Raw genomic sequence first — 22,811 nt, 5'->3', positions numbered from 1 at the left:
TTGAGGATGCCTTTGAAAAATAATATTCCTGTTCCCATGGAGTTTTATTGAAATACTGAAAGGGCAGGAAGTAGGGCAGGAATAGGCAGACTGGTGAACAGAACCATCTCAGATAATGTTAATGAAGGAAGCCAGGTTGTGTAATTGAATGTGGGTAACGTGACAAGTGAAGGAGAAATGATAAGACTCACCTTTTATTAACTGGGAAATTAAATGAGTCATTGCACATAAGATGGCTAGCCTCGTGCCTAGAAATGTTAATTCTCCCACTCTTCTAGAAAGTGATGATATTGAAACAGTCTCTCCCATTCTTTCTGCCGCAAGTTTCCCTCCCCACATCGCTTGTGATAGCAAAAATGTGAAAATTCCTCTCCATTTAGGGTGGTAAGAAGGAGTTAAGGTGAATGCACTGTATGGATGCAAGGAGGCTTTCACCAGATATGCATATGTTAAGAAAAAACAGTCGCGGTGCCTGTACTCGCAGCTTTTAGAATCAAGTTGGAAGGCTTTCTCGCTTGCCTTGCATGATTCTGCTACTGATGTCAAAGATGCAGGGCCAGGAGTGAGAAAGGTTGGTTTGCCTGAGTTGCGGCCAGGTACCTCGACATCCCACCACTAACAACCAAAATCAAAGACTGCATGTGCCATGGTGGTCTCCCCTTCAAAGGGGTGGTGTTGCCATTCCAAGGAAAACAGGAAGCACCAGGAAAGTTTGGAAAAATTGTATGCTGGACTGGAAGAGAGGAGTAGTGAGTGAGTCACTGGTAAACTGGTAAATGTGCTGGTCTAGGCTTCGGGGCATCTGCATCACAGCCCCGACTCTGTCACTTGCAAGCCAAGTCACCTAGTAAGTCATGAATCTTTACAGCCTGGATTTCCACATCTACAGAATGAGTCTGTTCAGCTGCTTGATTATTGAGGCCTTTGGGGCTCTGACAAGTGTCTTCTAAATACTGCCTTTGTTAGGCACTTTTGTTGAGATCCTTACCACAGCTATCCGCCATGCCTTGTTATCTGGGAGAGATGCTTACATCAGCTGGCTGTCTTTCTTAATGGTATTAATCATGTAGTGATTGTTACTAAAAGCTTTCTGTTTAGTTTCACTTTCTGTCTTAAAAATACGTCTATCTTAGTTAACTGGAAGAGAGGGTGATTAACTAGGGTATATATGAAATTCCAAAGGGAAAAGATCTGAGTCACCCATACATACCTCTGTGGCAGGCTGCCAGGGCACCTGTAAGAAGCCGCCACAGTTAGATGGATCAAACAACAAACGTGGATTTTCCCACAGCTCTGGAGGCTGGACATCAATCATCAAGATGCCGGGACAGGTGATTTCCTCTGGGGCCTCTCTCCTTGGCTTGCGGTTGGCCACCCTCTTGCTTCTTCACCTGGTCTTCCCTCTGTGCGTGCATATCGCTGGTGTCTCTGTATGTCCTCATCTCCTCCTTTTATAAGGATACCGGTCAGATTGGACTAAGGGCCCATGCTAATGCCTCATTTTCATGTAATTACCTCTTTAAAGGCCCTCTTTCCATGTATAGTCACATTATGAGGTACTGGAGGTTAGGGCCTCAGCTTATGAATTTTAGGGGAGCACAGCTGAGTCCCTGACACCCTCTTTGAGTTATCTCAGCAATGAGAAGCGTTTGACTTGATAACTATGTTAGTGTCCTGTGAAAACTATTGCAGTTTGCCAGGAACCTGGTGGCTTAACCACAGAAATCTATTCTCACATTCCTGGAGTCCAGAAGTCCAAAATCAAGACATTAGCCTGGCCACGCTCTCTCTGGAGGTTCTAGGGGGAAACCTTCCTTGTCTTCCAGCTTCTGGTGGCTCTGCACATTCCTTGGCTCCTGGATGCATCACACCACACTGTGCCTCTGTTACCACAGCCTTCCACTCTATGTCCGTGTCTTCTACTCTTAAGTGCGCTTGATGGATTTTAAATATATGTCTGTGCACAGATGATGCCACATGTGTTTTCAGACCACAGGCTGAACACATGGTAGCAAGCATTTATGAATGTTACTATTTTTTTCTAGATGGATTCTTGGTTTTGTGCTTAATGACAGACTCAAAGTCATATAGGGGGAATCAAGACCCGTGGATTACAGATTAGTGCTTTCTACCTATTATACAGTAGCATACTGACAGATTTATTAAGGATTGTACTATCACTCTGTTGTTTCTGTAGTGAAACAGAAAGTGACTTATGACAGATTCCTAACACAAAAATAGCACAGGAACAACAAATAATAGTACTAAAAGGTTTTTATATTCCTTTTGGCATAGAAATATATATTAGCATATTCCGTGTGGTCCCTTTGTAGCTAGTTCAGAAATATACTTATTGCTGCTACTGAAGAGTTGTCGATGAAGCATTATATACTTAAAACATTAAAATCCTTTTTTTCTGTCATGGAGATTTCATTACTGCAAAACCTAAAGCAACCAGAATGCTGGCAAAAAGGATATTTTGGTTGACTGAGTTTTCTGTTAATTGGTCGATAGAATTTTCTGGTTAATTGAGTATTGGACAGAAAGTCCATTTAGTTTGTGTTTTCTTAATTTTTTTTTAAAAATGTTCATTTATTTATTTTGAGAGAGAGAGAGAGAGAGAGAGAGACAGAGAGCGTAAGTGCAAGCAGGGGAGGGACAGAGAGAGATGGAGACAGTGAATCCTAAGCAGGCTCCATACTGTCAGCCCGTAGCCCAGTGAGAGCTCAAACTCACGAACCATGAGAACATGACCTGAGCCAGAATCAAGAGTCAGATGCTTAACCAACGGAGACACCCAGGCATCCCAAAAGTCCATTTAGTTTTGAATACTATTAGTATTTCTAAAAAGTTAAGATCTTTCTCTTTGCCTTATTAAGTTTAACAAAATGGATATAATTTAGATTTTTCTTCATTTATAAGTATTTCTTTACAGGGCCTTGTTCAGAACTTCAGTAACAGTTGTATAAATGTGAAACTGTTGAAAGGGTATGACCCCCTTAACTGAATCCTGAATATGAATTTTTTTTTAGCTTTAGATTTTGCTTCATTCTTATAAAAGTGGAGTTATTAAAAATCTGATTATCGGGATCAGATAGCAGATATAAAAAATCAATTACTTGAAATTTACTGCAACGGTAGCTTTAACATTTAGATCCAGGCCTTGTACACAAACATGTTGACAGAATAAATAAATGATAACTACAAATACCCTTAATATGATGTAGATCAGGTATTGATGGTGAGGAAAGAAGAGTCTGGGTCCTGCCTCTCTTCATCATTCTGCTTATTCAGAGTAAAATCTCCTCTTTACAGATTTATGATTATTTTTACTACATTAGGCCAAAGTATTTATTCATTCAACGATATTTGTTTAGTGTCTCTCAGCCAGACACTATTCTAGAAGTTGAGAATCCATCAATAAAACCTTAAGAATGATCAAATCAGATAAAAACACATTATATAAATAAATTTGAGTGTGTGCGCAAATGTTTAGTGAGTGCTTCAGTAAAGAACCTAAGAAAAAATAGGTGTATTATGAATAGTCTATTTTTATTCCTTAAAACACCTCAAAGTGGATTTGTTTATACATATGGATATTTTTCTTTTTTTCAATATATGAAATTTATTGTCAAATTGGTTTCCATACAACATGCAGTGCTCATCCCAAAAGGATATTTTTCATTTTATGTCAAGTTATAGTAAATGGTCCATTTAGAGAACTAGTATTATAGTTTCAAAATGAGCTAAACTCCTATTTTATTAAACAGTTTGGTCAGCTGTGATGAAATAGCTTATTTATTTATCTGTACACATATAAACTGTCTTTGATCCTCAGAGGTCTGAGAAGTGAAGTTGATCTTCAATAGGAATTTTTATCTACTGAAGCTTAGTGTGTGGTAGCATTCTAAGATGGCTGGATTTATATGAGAAATGAGAAATTTTAATGTGTACTTGGGATGCCTAGACTTGCATTAAATGAACATATGTAAATATGTGTAAGTATGTGTGTGTGTATGTGTATCCCTATCCCTATTCCTATCTCTGTCCCCATATGCCACTCGTTGCCTACAAGCTGACTTTAGCTGTGACTTCTTTGTGTGGGTCCACATGACAGTCATTAGATGACGCTCCTCATCAGCCTGCTTTTCTGTTGTGTTCTTCATGCTGGTTCTAGCAAAACTTTGCCCGCCCCCATGTTCTTCTGGAGCATCTTGTGGGATGTGCTTTGTTCTACAAGTTGTAGTTTCACTCAGACAGACAATAAAAACCCTGGTTTTTGTTGTTCTTGTTGTTTTGTTTTGTTTTTGTTTTGTTTTGTCGTTCCTTTCATTCTGGGGTGGTCATTTTTATTACTGCAAACACATGTTCTCAAAACGCACATTACAGCAAATTTGGTATGGCTTGGAGTTTAGTAAATTTCTCCCCTTTCTCATATAGGCACTCTCATGGCATACTTTTATTTTTTTTATTTTTTTAATTTATTATTATTAGTTTCTTAATATAATTTATTGTCGACTTGGCTAACATACTGTGTAAAGTGTGCTCTTGGAATGTACCACGGGTAGATTCCTGTGGTTTATCGCTTACATACAACACCCAGTGCTCATCCCAGCAAGTGCCCTCCTCAGTGCCCATCACCCATTTCCCCTCTCCCCACCACCCCCGTCCACCCTCAGTTTGTTCTCTGTATTTAAGAGTCTCTTATGATTTGACTCTTTCCCTCTCTGTTTGTAACTATTTTTCCCCTTCCCCTCCCCCATGATCTTCTGTTAAGTTTCTCAGAATCCACATATGAGTGAAAACATTTGGTATCTGTCCTTCTCTGACTGACTTATTTCACTCAGCATAATACCTTCCAGTTCCATCCACGTTGCTGCAAATGGCATGATTTCATTCTTTCTCATTGCCAAGTAGTATGCCATTGTATATATAAACCACATCTTCTTTATCCATTCGTCAGTTGATGGACATTTAGGCCCTTTCCATAATTTGGCTACTGTTGAAAGTGCTGCCTTAAGCATTGGGATACACGTGCCCCTATGAATCAGCACTCCTGTATCCCTTGGATAAATTCCTATCAGTGCTATTCCTGGGTCATGGGGTAGATCTATTTTTAATTTTTTGAGGAACCTCCACACTGTTTTCCAGAGTGGCTGCACCAGTTCGCATTCCCACCAACAGTGTAAGAGGGTTCCCATTTCTCCACATCCTCGCCAGCATCTGTAGTTTCCTGATTTGTTCATTTTAGCCACTCTGGTGTGAGGTGGTATCTCAGTGTGGTTTAGATTTGTATTTCCCTGATGATGACTGACATTGAGCATCTTTTCATGTGTCTGTTGGCCATCTAGATGTCTTCTTTGGAAAAGGGCATGCTTTTAATACATGCATGAAACAGAAGGAATAATCCTCTGTTTTAAAACATTTGGATCCTTGTGTTTTTCCTTGACAAATCATCTGAATGATATTCTCAATTTTATCCTTTAATCATCAGAAAGCTATGTATTTGGACAAAAATTTTTTAACATTCCCCTAACCCCATCTCCTATAGAAAATATTTCACTGAGTAGCGTTTTGGATTTTAGTCCTTGACGTTGAGTAAGGGGTGATTATGGGAAGTGGAACCTGCTCCTTCACTTGCTGTAGGAATTCTGTGAACAATTACCATCCAAGAGACAGAAAAAATACTGTCTGCACTGCAGGTGACTATGAGATTATAGTACCCTCAGAGTGTGGGATAAAATAGAATACTATGAAAAAGATAACAGGTAAAGCTAATTATTCCTTATGTATTTGATCATTCACGTAGTGTTTTGGTTTTTGCTGTTGTTGTTTTGTTTTTAAACTGGGATTCTGGATTACCTACATTATACCCTGATCCCTTTCACTTAGTGAGGCTCCATTTTAGCTGAGTTTATTTTATTTATTTATTTGAAAGAGTTACGGTGTTAATGGTAACATTTAACATATTGAATTGAGGTTCAGCTAGCCTGATGAATCTCCTTTACACCTCCTTTACAACATCCCTCATGTATGTTCCTGATCGCTGGACCAGAGGGTCCTGTAATTAGGAAACCTGCTGAGCAGAATTTTAGGAGATGCTAAGGAACATAGTCTATGTAAGCTCTTTTGACCCATTATATACATAATATTTTGATCCAGTATTTTTACTTGTGGTTAAATTATATTTGAGATACTAAAAAGAGAGGTCAAAGTACCAACCAGTAAGTTGGGCTACTGTGAGAATAGCGTGTGAGCTAGAGTGAAAGCTAGTTTAGATCACCTGAAATGACTTGAAGAATTTGTTGTGGACAAACAGAAATGAGCTTATAAAAATTATAGCATGATCCAGCAGAAGGAGGAGTTAAGGGACATGTTGAAGATAAGCATTTAAGGTCTATTTAAAATCTTTAAAATTATACAAGTGCTATATCTTTGCAAGAGAGAATTTGGAAGACACAGATAAATGCAAATATCTCCTTATGCAGAGCTATTAACTCTCCAGATGTATCCATAGATATTTAAAGTACGAGTGCATGTTTGATCCTGAAATTTGAGGAAGAGCCTATGTCCCCTTACTGCTCTCACTGATGAATCTGCATGTAGGTAATGAGTTTTAGCACTCTGCCCATTGAAGTGTCCTGGGAAAGACCCAGAAGAGTCATTCTCTCTAGCCATGTCCTTGTGTAGGAAGGAGCAAACACTGAGTTTAATGGGAGAATCAAGGGCAAAGCAATTTTGTACATGAAATGTACTTGCTCTGGATCAGCACTGGCCACCCTTTACATCCCACGTTTCCACCCCCCCCATCCGTTAACATATTTTTGTGAAACATCACTGAGTTCATTTGGAGCCACATTTCGATGTTGGTATATTGTGGGTGACCCTGAATTTTGTTTGTATTTTTCCTTATCACTGTAGATCTATGCATATGTCTTTGAAAACATCAAGTCTGTCCGACTGGAAGCACTGCTGTTATCCTTGCTGAGCATCGTGGTGCTTGTTCTGGTTAAAGAGCTGAATGAACAGTTTAAAAGGAAAATTAAAGTTGTTCTTCCTGTCGATTTAGTTTTGGTAAGTATGAAATCAACATTTAGCCTTCTGCCTTACAGTGCTTGCCAGTTGTTGGGGTAACCTGCAGAGGTTCACTCTATTGTCTACAGTAACCCACAACTATTCCTGTCTCTCATTAAAGTCAGGCTAATTTTGCAGGGCTATACATTAATGTAAGAACAGGAAACATTTTGAGTCAATACTTTTTAAAAAAGGAGGCACACATGTTTTCAATTTACACAGCATTTCTCATATGCTTGTAATTTTTTTTACATAAATAATAGAACATATAGCTTCAGATTTTAAATAAGAAGACATTTCTAAGGGTGAGACTCAGAAGATCTCTGGAATGATTCTCCCTAAAAGCTATAAAAAGTGATACCCCATCCTACTAATGTGGCATCTGTATGATATGCAGAGAAGTATTATCATTTGACCAATGTCCATTAGTGATTGATAGAGTTATTAACACCTTTTTTGCTGACCTAATTTTGCTTTATTGAAAGGATACTCATGATTTTCATGGGCCAGGCCTGGTTCTCTAATATATTTTTCATTGTTGTACCTGGCAAAGCAATGAATTATGCTTTACATTAAGGTTTATGGCATTACAAACTGCATTTTGAAATTTTAAGAGCCTCTAATGAGGACTCTTAATTAAACAAAGCACAAGTTGAAAATGAAATATTAACACAATCACAGCCTACTAACCTATCATTACCTGACTGTAGTTTTTTAATGGTCTTTGGGTTATAACGTACAGGACAAGAGGTGTCTAAATCATTTCATCTCTTGAAATATTCATTCATATTGCTGAAGTGGTGTAGGTTTACATAAACATGTAAGCTTAGCATGGTGGAAGCTCTCTGAGGACTATGACATATTTCTGTAGAACTGAGATGGATGGCCTCTCTCCATAGCTAGACCTTGGATGATTCTATACTCCTGATAATTTATGGAGATGCGTGTAACATATGTGATCAATATAATGTGTGTGTGTTTGTGTGTATTTCAAATAAGCCATAAAAGTGGAGGGTACTATAATTATTAGTTTTCACAGCAACAACTGTGAAACATACCATTTTATTCCGAAGTCCTATAGGTATTAAGAAATCTTATTATATCTTGGGAAGCTTTATTACATAAGTTGCATGAGAACAAAAAAATGAAACCAAACCTTAGGTAACAAGGCCCTTTAGCTGGTAATAAAAAAAATTACTTATTCAATGCAAAACTAGTAAGAAGTATCTTTTATCCACACACACACACACATATATATATATATATAGAGAGAGAGAGAGAGAGAGAGAGGGAGGTAATTCTTACACAAGGTTGCTCCTAATATTTGCAAGAGCCAAGGTAAAAGTGCTAATTCGGGCCTGAATACTTAAAAGTTATAGACCAACGTGTTAAAGAAAACAGGTTTTGTTTTCCTAGTTTGACTAAAACGCCACAGTGATTACCTTGAACGGTCAGAATAGAGAATTCTCCCATTCCTTCCAGTTCTGCTAGAAGAAGGTAGCCTGGGGAGAGCCAGCCAGCTCTTTGGCCTGCGCCCCTCCTCTTCCTCCTCTGACTCTGTCCCCTGTAGGTGGGACAGAGATTCGTATGTATATGTGTGGCTATTCCTGTCCCATTGTCTAAACTCCAAACACATCCTCACTCTTCCACACCAGAACTGTCCCTTGGCCTTTTCATGGGCCACGTTGGGAGGGTGAATCTGGGGGAGATACTCCGAAAGCAGGCATGGGCCATTTGGGCAGGAAATCATCAATTCTTGAGTATCCAAAGTGTCGTCCAGAAAGACCGGGACAGGCGAGTTGGACGCATCCCTTCATCCCTACAAAGCTCTCCTTGTATGAGAAGGGCAACAGGTTGAGGAGGGCCAGATTAGAACCCTCTAAAGCACTGGACCTGCCTGGACATGTATCCCATGTTGCCCAAGTCTAAGGGCAGTGCGCATCTTATACACACCTATAATACTAAAATAATATTGAAGAGGGACCAATGACTTGGCTGATAAAGGAAGTTGAATCATGTCAAAGAAATACAGTGAGGAAATAAGATGTTGTCTGGAAGCCAATTCAGCGACTTAGATTCCTTGATTTTAATATTGGCTACAAGTCCTCCACCTTGTGTGTTCTTCCAGTTTCAAGAAGGAACCAATATTTTGTGCCTATGGTATATTTTCTTTTATATCTCACAGTATTTTCTGACCTGATGTAAATATTTCTTGGAAATTATTAGCAATTAAATTTATTAATTGTCTTAGGGATTTTCGAACATGTTAATACTTCTGATTCTAACCTAACAGGCCTGACTTTTTAACCAGTGCTATCTTCATCAGAAAACACTATTATATCACAATATTTATTATGTTTAACAGTATAATCTGCATAGTTTTATTGCCTTTTAAAAACATTCTCAAGGCTGTTTTGCTTTGTGAGTCTACTTGTTGTTTTAAAACCCTCTGTAAATTTGGTTAAATATCATCACAGAACAGAAATACACAGATAGGAAAAATCCCTACAAAATAATATTATTGGGCATTAATTTTCAAATATGTCTTAATTTGCTAGTGTGGTTTTGTTAAACCTTTTTTCTGGCCGTGTATATGGTAACTTTGTACTTTAAATAGATAATTGATGTGCCTCTTTTTGACAAAAAAGAAAAAGTGTCGTGTATAAGATCTAAACTGATGCCATAATCATGTGAAATTTCTAGTACCTACTAAAATTATCAGAAGAATGACAAGAGAACGTGAAAATGGATGGAAAACATGGGGGTGGCATGGTAGGAAAAACAAAGGCTGAACTGAGTTCCGAACATACATTTTACAGGTGATTATGCACACAGGCAGAGGAGACCTGACCTTGCTTATCATGTGTCAAATAGCAGAGTGTAGGGCACCTGAGATTCCACGGAGATGACTTTAAAAACAGTGAGTCCAGCATGTTATTAACTAGTATATTTTGCTTCAAGAAATAGTGAAAGCTCAAAATTAAAAATTTCCCAAGGAGACTGTCAATCATCGCTGACAACTAACCTATATAGGAATATTAATGCAATATCTCAAACTCTTGAGAGGTTGGTGTCATGGAGGGAAATCATGCTGTGTTACAAGGCATTCCCTCACGTCCTGAGACACAGGTATTTAGGTTGGTTGTGGTATCTGTACACATACATACACGCCTATATTCTGTTCTGCGCCCCTTCAAAATCAGACATAATTGGATAGGCACATCAGGAAGGATATTAGAAAAGCCATATTGTTGGATGCCATTTAATTTTTGAGGCTGCAAATCAAGTGCTCACAAATTTCAGAGGGATTTTTTTCATTTTTAAAGTTTTCTTAATTTTTAAGTCTGTGCAACTGCAACATGACTCTTAACAATCATGGGGCACATGAACAATGTTTACTTTTGAAAATAGCTACAAGGTGTTTGAGAGGCCAGTAATAATTTTCTTTTTCTTTTTTCAAATGGAACCACACAGATTATTGCTGCATCATTTGCTTGTTATTGTACCAATATGGAAATCACATATGGATTAGAAGTAGTTGGTCATATTCCAAAAGGGTAATGTAGTCTTTTTCTTTCTTTCTTCCTTTTTTGTTGGTTTGTTTGGTTTTGATGAAGGAAAGGACTTGGGGTAGGTGGCTATGGATTTCATTTCTTTCAAAGGCTCTCTATAGGACAAAATTCTAATTAATTTCTGCTTGAAAATAATAGGAAGAAATAATACACATATGGAGAAAGAGTAACTTCATAAACTGTTTGCCTATTAGTAGGGAAGTTGTTGACTATCTTATACAGCCTGACTTCAGGTGAAAGATTTGCAAATTATTTACTAAAATATTATTTGGGGGGAAAAGGAGGGCATTGAACTTTCAAATTATGGTCACAGCCCTGGGATTTATTGTTCCCTATTCCTCTCACATATTCTTATGACTATTTTTATTTCACTTCATACATAGTAAAAGTACAGAAGCATCATCTGAAATAATAACCCCGCACATAGGCCTAGGTGGTATATAATGGTGAGGGAGGGTGAAAGCAGAGAAGGTTTCTTAAAGCCTTCCTGTGGACACTAAGAGGAAGGTTAACGTGAAATGTTGACCCTGAAGGGCAAAACATGATCCAAATATAGTCTGAAGGAACATAAAGACATCTTAGGGAAGAGAGGGGTGTGTTATGGGTTATTCCCTCTTTTTTTTTTTTTTTTTAATTTTTTTTTTTCAACGTTTATTTATTTATTTGGGACAGAGAGAGACAGAGCATGAACGGGGGAGGGGCAGAGAGAGAGGGAGACACAGAATCGGAAACAGGCTCCAGGCTCCGAGCCATCAGCCCAGAGCCCGATGCGGGGCTCGAACTCACAGACCGCGAGATCGTGACCTGGCTGAAGTCGGACGCTTAACCGACTACGCCACCCAGGCGCCCCTGGGTTATTCCCTCTTAATGGGCTATATATACACCAGTGTTTATAAATGTCCAGCAAAGTTACAGTTGTTGAGTCCTCTGTATTTTTATCTTCCAGTCCAAAATTTTGGTTTCTAATTACATTAAAATGGAAGAACATAGAAAAATTCTCAGAGGTTATCAAGATAATTAGAAAAAAACAACTATCTTTAGCCTTTATGTAGATACAGGTTATTATTTAAATCATCTTGGGTTTTCTACAGGATTCTCTACTTTTCCACCTTCAAAAGTCAACTTATTGTTTCTTTCTGGGTCAGCTTATTGTTGTCAATAATTAGTCAAGCTCAGTTTTTAGAAAACAGAAATTCATATACTCTGAAATGGCAACGCTTTGTACATCATATTAAGATATCTTAGGGCCTGTAATGTTACAGATCAATTTCTCTTGGGGGTAAACTTTAGTTAGTGGATAAAAAAAAAATCACACCTCTCCCCCACTGCTTTATTTCTCCTTAATTTTGAATGACCTTTCTAGACCCATTCTCTTAAGGAATCATAGAAAGAGTGTGGCATTGAAAAGAGATGGTGAACCCCAGCTCTACCATTCGATTTGTGACTTAGATGCATTACCTAAACTTTCTTAAAATGTTTTCTCTGCCAGAGTGCATGAGTGGCGCTTGGTCTAGGGTTGTGTGGACAATGAAACTGCTAATTGAAAGGGTTGAACATTCCACTTTCATGCTAGGTATTAAGTCAACATCAATTATCTTCCCTTTTGTCCCTACTTTTTCCCCAGAGGGATTTTTTGTTTGTTTTTGAAGAGGAAGTAAGTCTTCCAAAGTATCATCAGGGATATAAATCAACAATGATACCTTGGCTCAAGTGCTTTTCAAAACACAGTAAGACAATGGCTGGGTATTAGTTGAAAGAAATAATTTAAACAGTTCTTTAAAACTGGGAAACAGCTAACTGTGGCCTGTATTTCACAACAGAGGGTAGATGGAGCCTTTATCCACATTTTTCTTCACATATGTGATGCATAGTGAAGTGTACTGTGAAAGGATTGAGTTAAACACATAATTAAGATTATGAACTCAATGGCAAAGTTAGGGATTAGCTCAAGAATTATAGCTCACAATAAACCATTGTTTGTACAACACTGTAGTACTCAGGGCAGGAAGTACAGTCTCTAACGCCTGCCAATTAAATATTTGGAAAAGTTCGAATGAAAGAACACTCCAGATTTGCTTTTGTTCTGATACAGAACATTTTCCTTGAGTCAGAGTTTCTGTAGTGTAAAACCTGAATTCCCTGGGCGTAAATGCCTGATGGACGCACGGAGCTGTCGCCATGGCGATCCTTGTGATTTTGCTTTTCTGCTAAGTAATATTGAAAACAAAGGGCTTCTCAGGGCAAGGCTGCTTGGTTTTCACACGGGTGTTTCACTTTTTCTATGTAAACTTCATAGTCATTACCACAGTTGAATTCATTGCAAGTTGTTACAGAAATTACATGAAAGTTGATGACTTCAGCATGGTTTTTCTTTCCACAGAATCCCTCCACCTAGAGCTCCCCCAATGAATGTCCTCTCTGCAGTAATCACTGAAGCTTTTGGAGTGGCACTTGTTGGCTACGTGGCCTCCCTGGCTCTTGCTCAAGGATCTGCCAAAAAATACAAATATTCAGTTGATGACAACCAGGTGGAGTATACCCCAGCCCCTCTCCCCAGCTGTTGTATCATGGTACTCTTTACTCAGATCCTGAGAACGTTGAACTTATGAAAAATGTCACTTTCCTAAGTGTATAACAATAATGGGTAGAACACAGAAAATCTCAAAAATCATCCATAGAAAGCTGAAAATCTGGCCTTCATGGGTTGGTTTATAATTTATCATTTTTTCTCCTAGGAAGAGGGACATCTTGATGTCCTTTTTGATTTTAGGAGGGAATCTACATATATTTATCATTGCATTCTGACTTAAAAAAAACCCGTGAATTTCAAAGTAACAAAAACACTAATATTACTTATTCTTTTTTTTCTTTGCCTTTCTATTTTTTTTAAATATATAAAATTTATTGTCAAATTGGTTTCCATACAACACCCAGTGCTCATTAATATTACTTGTTCTTGTTAGTAAAAAACTAAAGGGTACAAGGGTTTATTCTAAGAATACCAAAGAATGAAAATTTTATTGATCCTATTTCTGAATCTGCTCGCGCTAGTTTCTTCTTTCAAGCCTTATGGCCCTACATTCCTGCACAGGTCGACAGGGACAGCTGTGGAATAGTGGTTAAGAATGGCAAATTACCTGTGTCTAAATCTCACTCCGACACTATGTGCCCTTAATTGTTTCTGTGTCCCAGTTTTGTCATCTGCAAAAAAGCAGATTTATTCATTTAACGGATGTGTATTGAGCTCTACCATGTACCAGGCACTGGTCTAGGAACAAGGGACACAATGCTGTATAACACAGACCATGTCTTTCTCCATCTCAGTCCTCCCAGGCCTTCCTTGGTACACCAAAATCTAACACCAGATTTTTCCACTTCCTTCTCTGCTCTGCTTTTCATATTATTCTTGTTTACTGTCAGCATCCCCTAATTAGAGTACCGGCTCGCTGGGGACAGGCATACGTGTCTGTTTTGTTGGCTGGCAAGAGCAGAAACAGGTAAACATTAGGAGGCCGTTGCAATAATCCAGGTGATACTTGATGACTTGGATGTAGCAGTGCTGGAGACAAGAAGTAGACAGATTATGGATTGGTTGTGGATGCTGTCTGGGAAAAGGGGAAGGAGTCAAAAATAACTCTAATGCTTTTGGCCTAAGCAACTGGAACTTGAGGTGGGGAAGAATGTGGGAGGACACGACTGGGGATGGTGGACAGCAATAAACCAGATTCAGTTAAGTTTGGGATACCTGTCAGCCATCCAGATGGAATGCCGAGAAGCAGGTTGGCCATATGAGTCTGGAGTTCAGAAGAGTGGTCCAGGCTGGAGATGTAGACTTGTGAGTTGTCAGCATATATTTGGATACGTAGGATCAGAGAGAGAAATGCTCCCATACTTGTGATTGGTTTGGTGAGAAGGAACCATAAAGATAATTGAGAAGGAGTGGTCAGGGAGATAAGAGGAAAATAGGAGAGTGTGAGGTCCTAGAAGGACCTAGAAGGAGTCTTTAAGGAGGAGGAAGTGAGCAACTATCTCAGATGCCGCTTTTAGGCCAAGTAGGTAAGATCTAACCACTGGATTTAGCTTTGGGGGTGTCATTGGTGGAGTGGTGGGGGCAAAAGCCTTGAACATCGTGACTTAAAAGATGGAGGAGAAATGGGCAACAGAAACCATAAATTCTTGTACTTCCCTATAAGGTGGTTATAAGCATTAAATGAGTAAAATGCTTGCAACAGCTTCTGGCTCATTGTAAGCACTCTATAAAAGTCAGCTATTTTTGTAGTGGTGGTTAAGTCACAACAAATGGGGAGAACAGAAATGGGATACAAACAAGCCTCATCCTTTGACAGGAGGCACCTGTGGTCACCAAAAGTTGATTGTGATTGAGTAATGGTATATTCTCCTATTATCCATCTTGTAGGAATTTTTGGCCCACGGCCTCAGCAACGTGATTCCTTCATTTTTCTTCTGCATACCAAGCGCCGCTGCCATGGGAAGGACGGCTGGCCTGTACAGCACAGGGGCAAAGACGCAGGTAACCTCATTGTTCAGAATGGGTCAAAGCACTTCTGGTAACTCTCCCTCTTGGACAGTGGGAAAATTGAGCTTCTCTCTAAAGACCTGGAAGTATTTTCACTTCTTCAATTTTTTTTTTCTCTAACTGGTTTCGAGAAAGTTTGTCTGTCTGTCTGTCTCTCCTATGAATGATCCTCCCAGAAGCAGAATGACTAGGCGAGCAGTCAAAAATCCTGTACTGGTGGCAGCTTGACTGTTGGCAACGTTTGAATAAAGCTCCCTCTAGTGGTGCCGCTGATTTTGTTTTTGGCTAATCTAACCAGTCCATTTGAAAAAACTTCCATTTTTATTCATTTTTCCTTTCAATGAAATGAAGTCAATTATAGGCAAAATTGGTCCTTGTTGCTGACATTACTGTCTAGAGAGAGGTACAGGTAGATAAATGAGTAATAAGTCATCTGTGCACATTTTAGGCTAAAGAAACAATCAGCATACATTTTTAGGAACTGAAATCGATTCAACATTTGTTGAGAGCCTGCTGTATACCTGGCATTATGCTGGGTACCAGTAAGCTGACAATGGCGATAATGAAGGTGTTGCCATGATTTTGATGACGATGGCGGTAGTGTTGGTGGGAGCATGCGTTGAGTTACGTACCAAGCACTGCGCATCATACTTGTTATATAAGTGAAGTCATTTAACCCTTTAGGCAACTCTGTGAAAGAGGCATAATTATTATCCTCAGTTTCCACACGAGAAAGTTGAGGGAAAGAGAGTTAAAATAACTTGCTCAGGTCACAGAGCTCGTGAGTGCCAGAGCTGGGATTTGAACCCAGATAGATGCACCTCACCTCTTGCACTTTTAAGTACTATTTCATATAAGAAAATTTATGTATATGTTAATATAAGAAGTTAATATTAACAGCTAACCATTTTTAAAACAATACGCATTTATTTAGCATTGGAATTGAGTGAGAATTTTTTTTTAAGTTTATTTATTTATTTTGGGGGGGGAGGGAAGCACTGAAGGGGCAGAGAGAGAGAGAGAGAGAGAGAGAGAGAGAGAGAGAGTGTCACAAGCAGGCTCGACACCATCAGCACGGAGCCTGAAGTGGGGTTCAAACTCACGAAGCATGAGATCGTGACCTGGGCCGAAATCAAGAGTTGGATGCTGAACCAACTGAGCCTCCCAGGTGCCCCCAAAATCTAGGATTCTCTACCAGTTTCCACCTGGTTTCTCACGAGGGGTCGTATATTCAATTTCTGCTCTTCATATTCAAGGTAGATAAATAAAGTGAGTGGCTAAGGGCATGGATTCTAGAGCCTGGACTTGTTTGTGTTCTGGCTCACCACTAGTGGTTGAGTGACCTTTCTGACCTAACTGGACTTGGGCTTGGCTGTTGAAGTATTTGTTATATAGATTATATGTTTTTTGTTATAAAGTATACATGCTTACTTAGCCCAAAGCCTGAGCACTAAATAAATACTCGTTCATTGGTAACAATGATCATTGACTGTGTTGTTATTATCATTAAATATTTTTATTAGAATAAAATCTTTCCAGAACCTTTTGTTTAACATTTTAATATTAAAACATCCTGGTTTGATTGGTGTGCAGTAAGGCAGTTTCTATTCCAAGCTGCCCCTCCAACTTGCTGGGGATGTTGAGTAGGTTAGCATCTCCATCCACCACATGGACAAGAGAAGGTTGGTGTGGACTCTGTGAGGTGTCTTCCCCCTGAGTGTGTACCATACCTAGAGTTTCCTTAGGCATCTACTGCTTTTCCAATGACTATTCTGGTAATAACAAAACTGTCTCATGAATCTCTGTAGCTTTAAATATTCAATGTCTCAAGGAGACAATACATTGAGAAAACATGTAGTTATTTTTAAATCTTGGACTTTTTATTTTTCATTTAAGTTGGGCATAAAGTTGCTCAACTAATGGAGTGGGGATGGAGAAGCACCTTTCTCTGTTCTGCAGGCCACATGTTTGAATGATAAGAACAACAGAACTTTTCTAAGGACTTTTCAGAGTTATTTTTCTGCCTGGTACTTTTTTTCTGGACTTCAGAAGAAATGAAAGAAATCTCACAAAACACAACTTCAGAGAAATAAACGAAGCTTAGCAGGAGATTATTTTCATGCTGTTCTGCTTGTTGAGACGGTCACCAATCTGTTCAACAATTCCCATTAAACTGCACAGAGAAGGAATCTGATTTAATGTGCATACCCAAATCGAAGATGCTTTCCCATGGTAGTCATTTTAGACCTTTAACACTGCAACTGTTAAGTTTATGTGGGTATAACTGATAACTGACATGATTTGAAGAAGGCACTGGGGAAGCCAAGGCCTTAAAAGTTTTTCTTTTTAAATAGGCTATTTGTGAAACCAGTCTTCTGTGGGACAAGACTTCACAAAACAACCCTTTAAATGCCTCTGTCTTTTTTAGGAACTAGAGTTATCCCCAGCAAATTAATCAAGAAGACCTAAAAACTTCTCAACATTTAAGCTAATGACAAGTAATTAAAGGAGCAGTGGGAACCACCTTCCATTGTTAATTATTTCACTAACTTTTTCTTATTCAGAAACATTATTAGGCGGCACCTGGGTGGCTCTGTAGGTCAAGGATCTGACTCTTGATTTCAGCTCAGGTCGTGATCTCACAGTAGTTAAGACCAAACCCTGCCTCGTTCTGCGCTGGGCATGGAACCTGCTTAAGATTCTCTCTCTCCCTCTCTCGCTGTCCCTCCCGTTTGTACGCATGTGTGCATTCTCTTTCTCTCTCTCTCAAAAAAAGAAACATTATTGATATTTCTCTGTAGAAAGTTATTTTTTTAAATGTAAACATGATCTTGTTACGTCCTCCTAAAGCCCATAGAAGGCTTTGCAGAGGTCTCAGAATTCATACCTGTTTTTACCTACAAGGTTCTGGGTGCTTCCTTCTATAGCCTCATCTTGGATTCTTCTCTTCCTCTTTCTCAGCTCTGGGGCTGCATGGTCCTCCTTCCTTCCTGTGGGCCACAAGTGTCTGTGGCTGCCTCCCCTTCCCCTCTAAGTGAAGTCGTCCCGTCCTTCATATCTCACTGCCCCTCTGGCACAAGTGTTCTTCTCTTCAGGGTCAGTTGTACACAAAATGTTTGTCAGTGCGATTTATATGATTCATGCCTACCTTCTACCCTTGACTTAAGCTCCTAGAAAACAGCGTCCTTGGTGTCTAGCCCAGGACTCAGCACCTAGTAGGTGTTTGGTAATTATGTGTGGAAAAAATGAATGAAAAATGAAAACATTAGATAATATTAAACTAGTCAGTTTTGCTGACATTAAGCAGGGACAGGTGAGGGGTGCCTGGGTGGCTCAGTCAGTTAAGTGTCCAACTCTTGATTTCAGCTGAGGTCATGATTTCACAGTTCTTGAGTCTGAGTCCCCATCGGGCTTCCCACTCTCAGCACGGAATCCTGCTTGGGATTCTGTCTCTCCCTCTCTCTCTCTCTCTGCCTTTCCCCTGGTTGCGCGTGTTCTCTCTCTCTCAAAATAAATAAATCAAACTTAAAAAAAAAAAAAAGGGACAGGTGAATACATGCAGTTTGTATTGGGACTTATAGTACATTTGAAATCAGGAAAATCCCACTTGAAACCAGGCTCGGGGTCACAGACTTTAGAAAAGTGCTGTCCAGGGGCACCTGGGTGGCTCGTCGGTTAAACGTCAGACTTTGGCTCAGGTCGTGATCTCACAGTTTGTGGTTTTGAGCCCCGCTTCGGGCTCTGTGCTGACAGCTCAGAGCCTGGAGCCTGCTTCAGATTCTGTGTCCCCCTCTCTCTGCCTCTACCCACTCACACTCTGTCTGTCTCTCACTCTCAAAATTAAATAAAACACTAAAACAAAAATTAAGAAATAAAAGAAGAAAACTGCTGTCCAGTAGAACTGTAATACGAGCCACATAGGTAATTTAAATTTTCTAGTTGTCACGTTTTAAAAAGTAGAAGAAACTACTAAAATTAATTTAACAATACATTTGGATTTATCCAATGTAGTCAGAATATTATTTCAACAAAGAATCTGTCCAAAAATTGTCAACAATATGTTTTATATTATCTTCTTATTGTACTAAGACTTCAAAATCTGGTGTGTATGTTACATTTACAGCCTATCTAAATAAGGACTAAACACATCTCAAATGCCCAAGAGTCACATATGGCAATATTAGTGCATTTAGGACCATTTTACATACAAAAGAGTTGATGGTAAAGCCTTTCATTGCTTCCAAAAGTCAAATTAAAATGTTTGAATTGAGGGGCACCTGGGTGGCTCAGTCGGTTAAGCGTCCGACTTCAGCTCAGGTCACGATCTCGCGGTCCGTGAGTTCGAGCCCCGCGTTGGGCTCTGGGCTGATGGCTCAGAGCCTGGAGCCTGCTTCTGATTCTGTGTCTCCCTCTCTCTCTGCCCCTCCCCCATTCATGCTCTGTCTCCCTCTGTCTCAAAAATAAATAAACGTTAAAAAAAATTTTTTAAAAAATGTTTGAATTGAAATAACAAAAGATACCGAGTATTTACTACCAAGTGCCACAGTCAGAGCCCAAACACAGTTCTATCCTCCACACGTTGAGGCCCTTTTTACAGTGATTCCCTTAAGACCTGACATGCTGAGCATGGATGTCTAGGAATAAGAAGGTCTCGGGGCTGCCTGGACACACCAGCACAAAGCAATGTTGGCAGGTCTTGCTTCTGTCCTTCCCTCTGAAGATCGGTAATCATGGGAGGGAGCACACAGTACGCCCTGGCTCTCTCCCCTCTGCATTTCCCTTTGCTTCCAACAGAGTAGCTACACTGGTGCTCTGCGGGCAGTTTGGGGGGCTTCACCGAGTCATGAAGGGTGAGAGGCAGCGTCGGCTGCGGGCAAAGCTCGGTCACAGCCAGAAACGACAGCTGGCGTGTTTTCCCGCAACACTCAGATTGCCTTTGGGTTCTAATTGCCAAGTTCTGTTCCTTTATTCTTTCGAATTTGCCTTATTGCTTCCAATGTCTTTAAAGCTCTCTTCATCTAGCCTTCATGACCCAACATCCACTCTCTCCATCTGCCCTTTCCTGTCACTTTGGCCATTCCCCTACTTTCCACAAAACTGTGCATATAGTGCGCTCTCAACCAACTTTGCATCTTTTGGCAACCATTTAGGAAGGAAATGGCTGGCATCTCACTCTTCTTCCGGCCGTCTAGATAGGTAGGGGTAACACTAATGCTTGCAGAGTCCCCTCTGTAAGCAACCTACAACATATATGGTATATGTAATAACGGAACAAGAAGAAATGTAGATTTCATTATCCTTTATACAGAATTAACTCAATATGAGTAGTTAGATTTTAGAGCATAAAAATGTCTCTAGTTATTTAGTTAGTATGACCCGGGAAGAACTGAAGAGTAGCACACCTAGACAGTGTTTGCCCTGTACATGACTAAGGGTGCAAACACTTGTCGTTACTAGTTACAACCTAAGCCAACTTGAAACTTACTAAGAAGAGGACACTTAAGTGGTGTTTGTTTTCTGAGTTTAAAAAAAAAGTAACAAGGTTCTCTCTTGTTTTGAAGGTTTATTTATTTGAGAGACAGAGAGAGAGAGAGCAGGGGAAGGGCAGAGGGAGAGGGAGAGGGAGAATCCCAGGTAGGTTCTGCACTGTCAGCGCAGAGCCTGACGCAGGGCTCGATGTCACAAATTGTGAGCTCATGACCTGAGCCCCAAATTGAGAGTCCAACGCTCAATGACTGAGCCACCCAGACACCCTGGTTCTCTGTTGTTTGGGTTGCAACTTACCTTTACAATTTTTCTCTTGGTAGATCAGAGATACATAAAAAGCAACATTTCATATGCAAAGTGCCAGATATTCAGAAATCGGGTCATACTTGAAAACACAGCTCAACTGTGTTCCAGAAACCTGAGGTTAGAGAAGTCTATGATAGCACCGCAAATATCTGACCTTTGTTCAGCCTCTTTGCACAGTTACTGAGTGGGCCATATATAAATGATGATTTGGACTGCATGATCTCCAAGATTTTTACAAATCCATGTTTCAACATCTGCGGGTCTTAGCTATGGAGACAACGAATGTCAGTATTTTGAGAGCTTAGAGGGAAGGAACTATTATATCATTGATTTCTATGAACTAGAGACACTGGACAGAGCTGATAAAGATTTCTTGTCCAATTAGGTACACTTACCTTGTGAGCGAGGGCATCAACGTTTGGTGAGGCAAAGTGCATTGAAGGAGCCAACCTAAGCCATTTGCTTTTGTGGTCTATTTCACTGTATGACTTACCATCAGACCTACACAAATAAACTTTTTTACCCATAGTTTATCATCCTTTGCAAGTAACATCCATTTAGTTCTCAATTCATGTTGACAGTGACTGAAATCATAGTTCAGTGAGTGCACAATTTGATTATTGATGTACATACAAAGAATCATGTGAACAAAAGGTCAGTTAAATATTTGAGAAAAGCCCAAAGGTAGTTGTAGTTTACTGTTTTTAAATAAAATTATTTAGTTAGGCCTTAATTTCTATAGCAGCTTCAGTGAATTATAAGGTATTTAAGAACTTTAAAATACATTTGGCTTTATGGATCCCAACTTGGCTCATAATCCACATGCCTTCTCACTCCTGAACTCTACGATCTTGGCCTAGTCACTCTGCCTCCCTGTGCCCCAGAGCCTTCCAAAGGGGTTTAGACTATAGCTGCCAAAGTTCACGTCTGCAACTAAGATGAAGGGTTTTATTTTTAGGTACATTGTAGGTATATGCATCAAGAGGCCCACAGAAGGGTACATGCTTTCATTATCCTTTGTCATGAAATACACTTTAGCATCTGGCATCCTTTTCTTTCCATAAACATGCTGAGTCACTGAGCTAGTCGAATGAATTCTATGATCTGCTCTCTGATCTGCTTTCTCCAGCCTAATAGAATGTCAGGCATATTCAGGCAGTGAGTGATGGACATTGAGGACCTGTTGGGATGAGCACTGGGTGTTCTTTGGAAACCAATTTGACAATAAATTTCATATTAAAAAAATTCTTATGCAAAATCACCAATCATTCCTAAATGATCAGTACTATAACAGTTTGGTATACTGTGATTTGTTTTATGAGTGATCTTAAATCCCTAATGACTTGTTTCCTACAGAAGTATTTTCTTTCCCCTTTATATGCTGGGGAGTGTCAGAGATGAGTTCCACTAAATATGAAAGGAGCCAGTGTCTAGTGTCACTTAGCTTAATGGTTTTGAGTTTCATCTTTGCTGTTGCATGTATTAATTATCTGTTCTTTTTTTATTGCAGAGTAGTATTCTACTGTATGGATGTACCATAATTTATCTATTCACCAATTGGTGGGATTTCACTTACTTATCATTTTTGGTGTTTATGAATAAAGCTGCTATAATTATTTGCATATAGGTATTCTCATGGGCATATGTTTCATTTCTCTTAGGTAGTTCTGGGACACATGTAAGTGTATGCATAACTTCATAAGAAACCATCAAACTCCTTTCAACGTGGTTTTACTATACTGTGTTCCCACCAACAATGTCTGGAATCTCCAGTTGCTCTAAGTCCTTACTGACCCTTGATATTGATAGACTGTTTACATATTAATTTTTCATTT

General features: G+C 39.4%; 1 protein-coding gene across 3 annotated transcripts in view; it reads left to right on the top strand.

Annotated features, from left to right (window-relative positions):
- Positions 1-22,811, top strand: part of SLC26A7 (solute carrier family 26 member 7) — a 119,642-nt gene that overhangs the window by 56,828 nt on the left and 40,003 nt on the right. For all 3 annotated transcript variants that reach the window (XM_086696063.1, XM_025922634.2, XM_086696064.1), the window contains 4 exons: positions 6,922-7,074; positions 10,549-10,631; positions 13,027-13,174; positions 15,064-15,177. In XM_086696063.1, coding sequence (XP_086552189.1) covers positions 6,922-7,074; positions 10,549-10,631; positions 13,027-13,174; positions 15,064-15,177 — 498 coding nt within the window. The remainder of the gene's footprint in view (positions 1-6,921; positions 7,075-10,548; positions 10,632-13,026; positions 13,175-15,063; positions 15,178-22,811) is intronic.

Source organism: Puma concolor, chromosome F2 (genome assembly GCF_028749965.1).
Source record: "Puma concolor isolate L17-30 chromosome F2, mPumCon1.1.hap2, whole genome shotgun sequence".
Lineage (NCBI taxonomy): Eukaryota > Metazoa > Chordata > Mammalia > Carnivora > Felidae > Puma > Puma concolor.
This window is presented reverse-complemented; position numbering and strand designations above follow the sequence as displayed.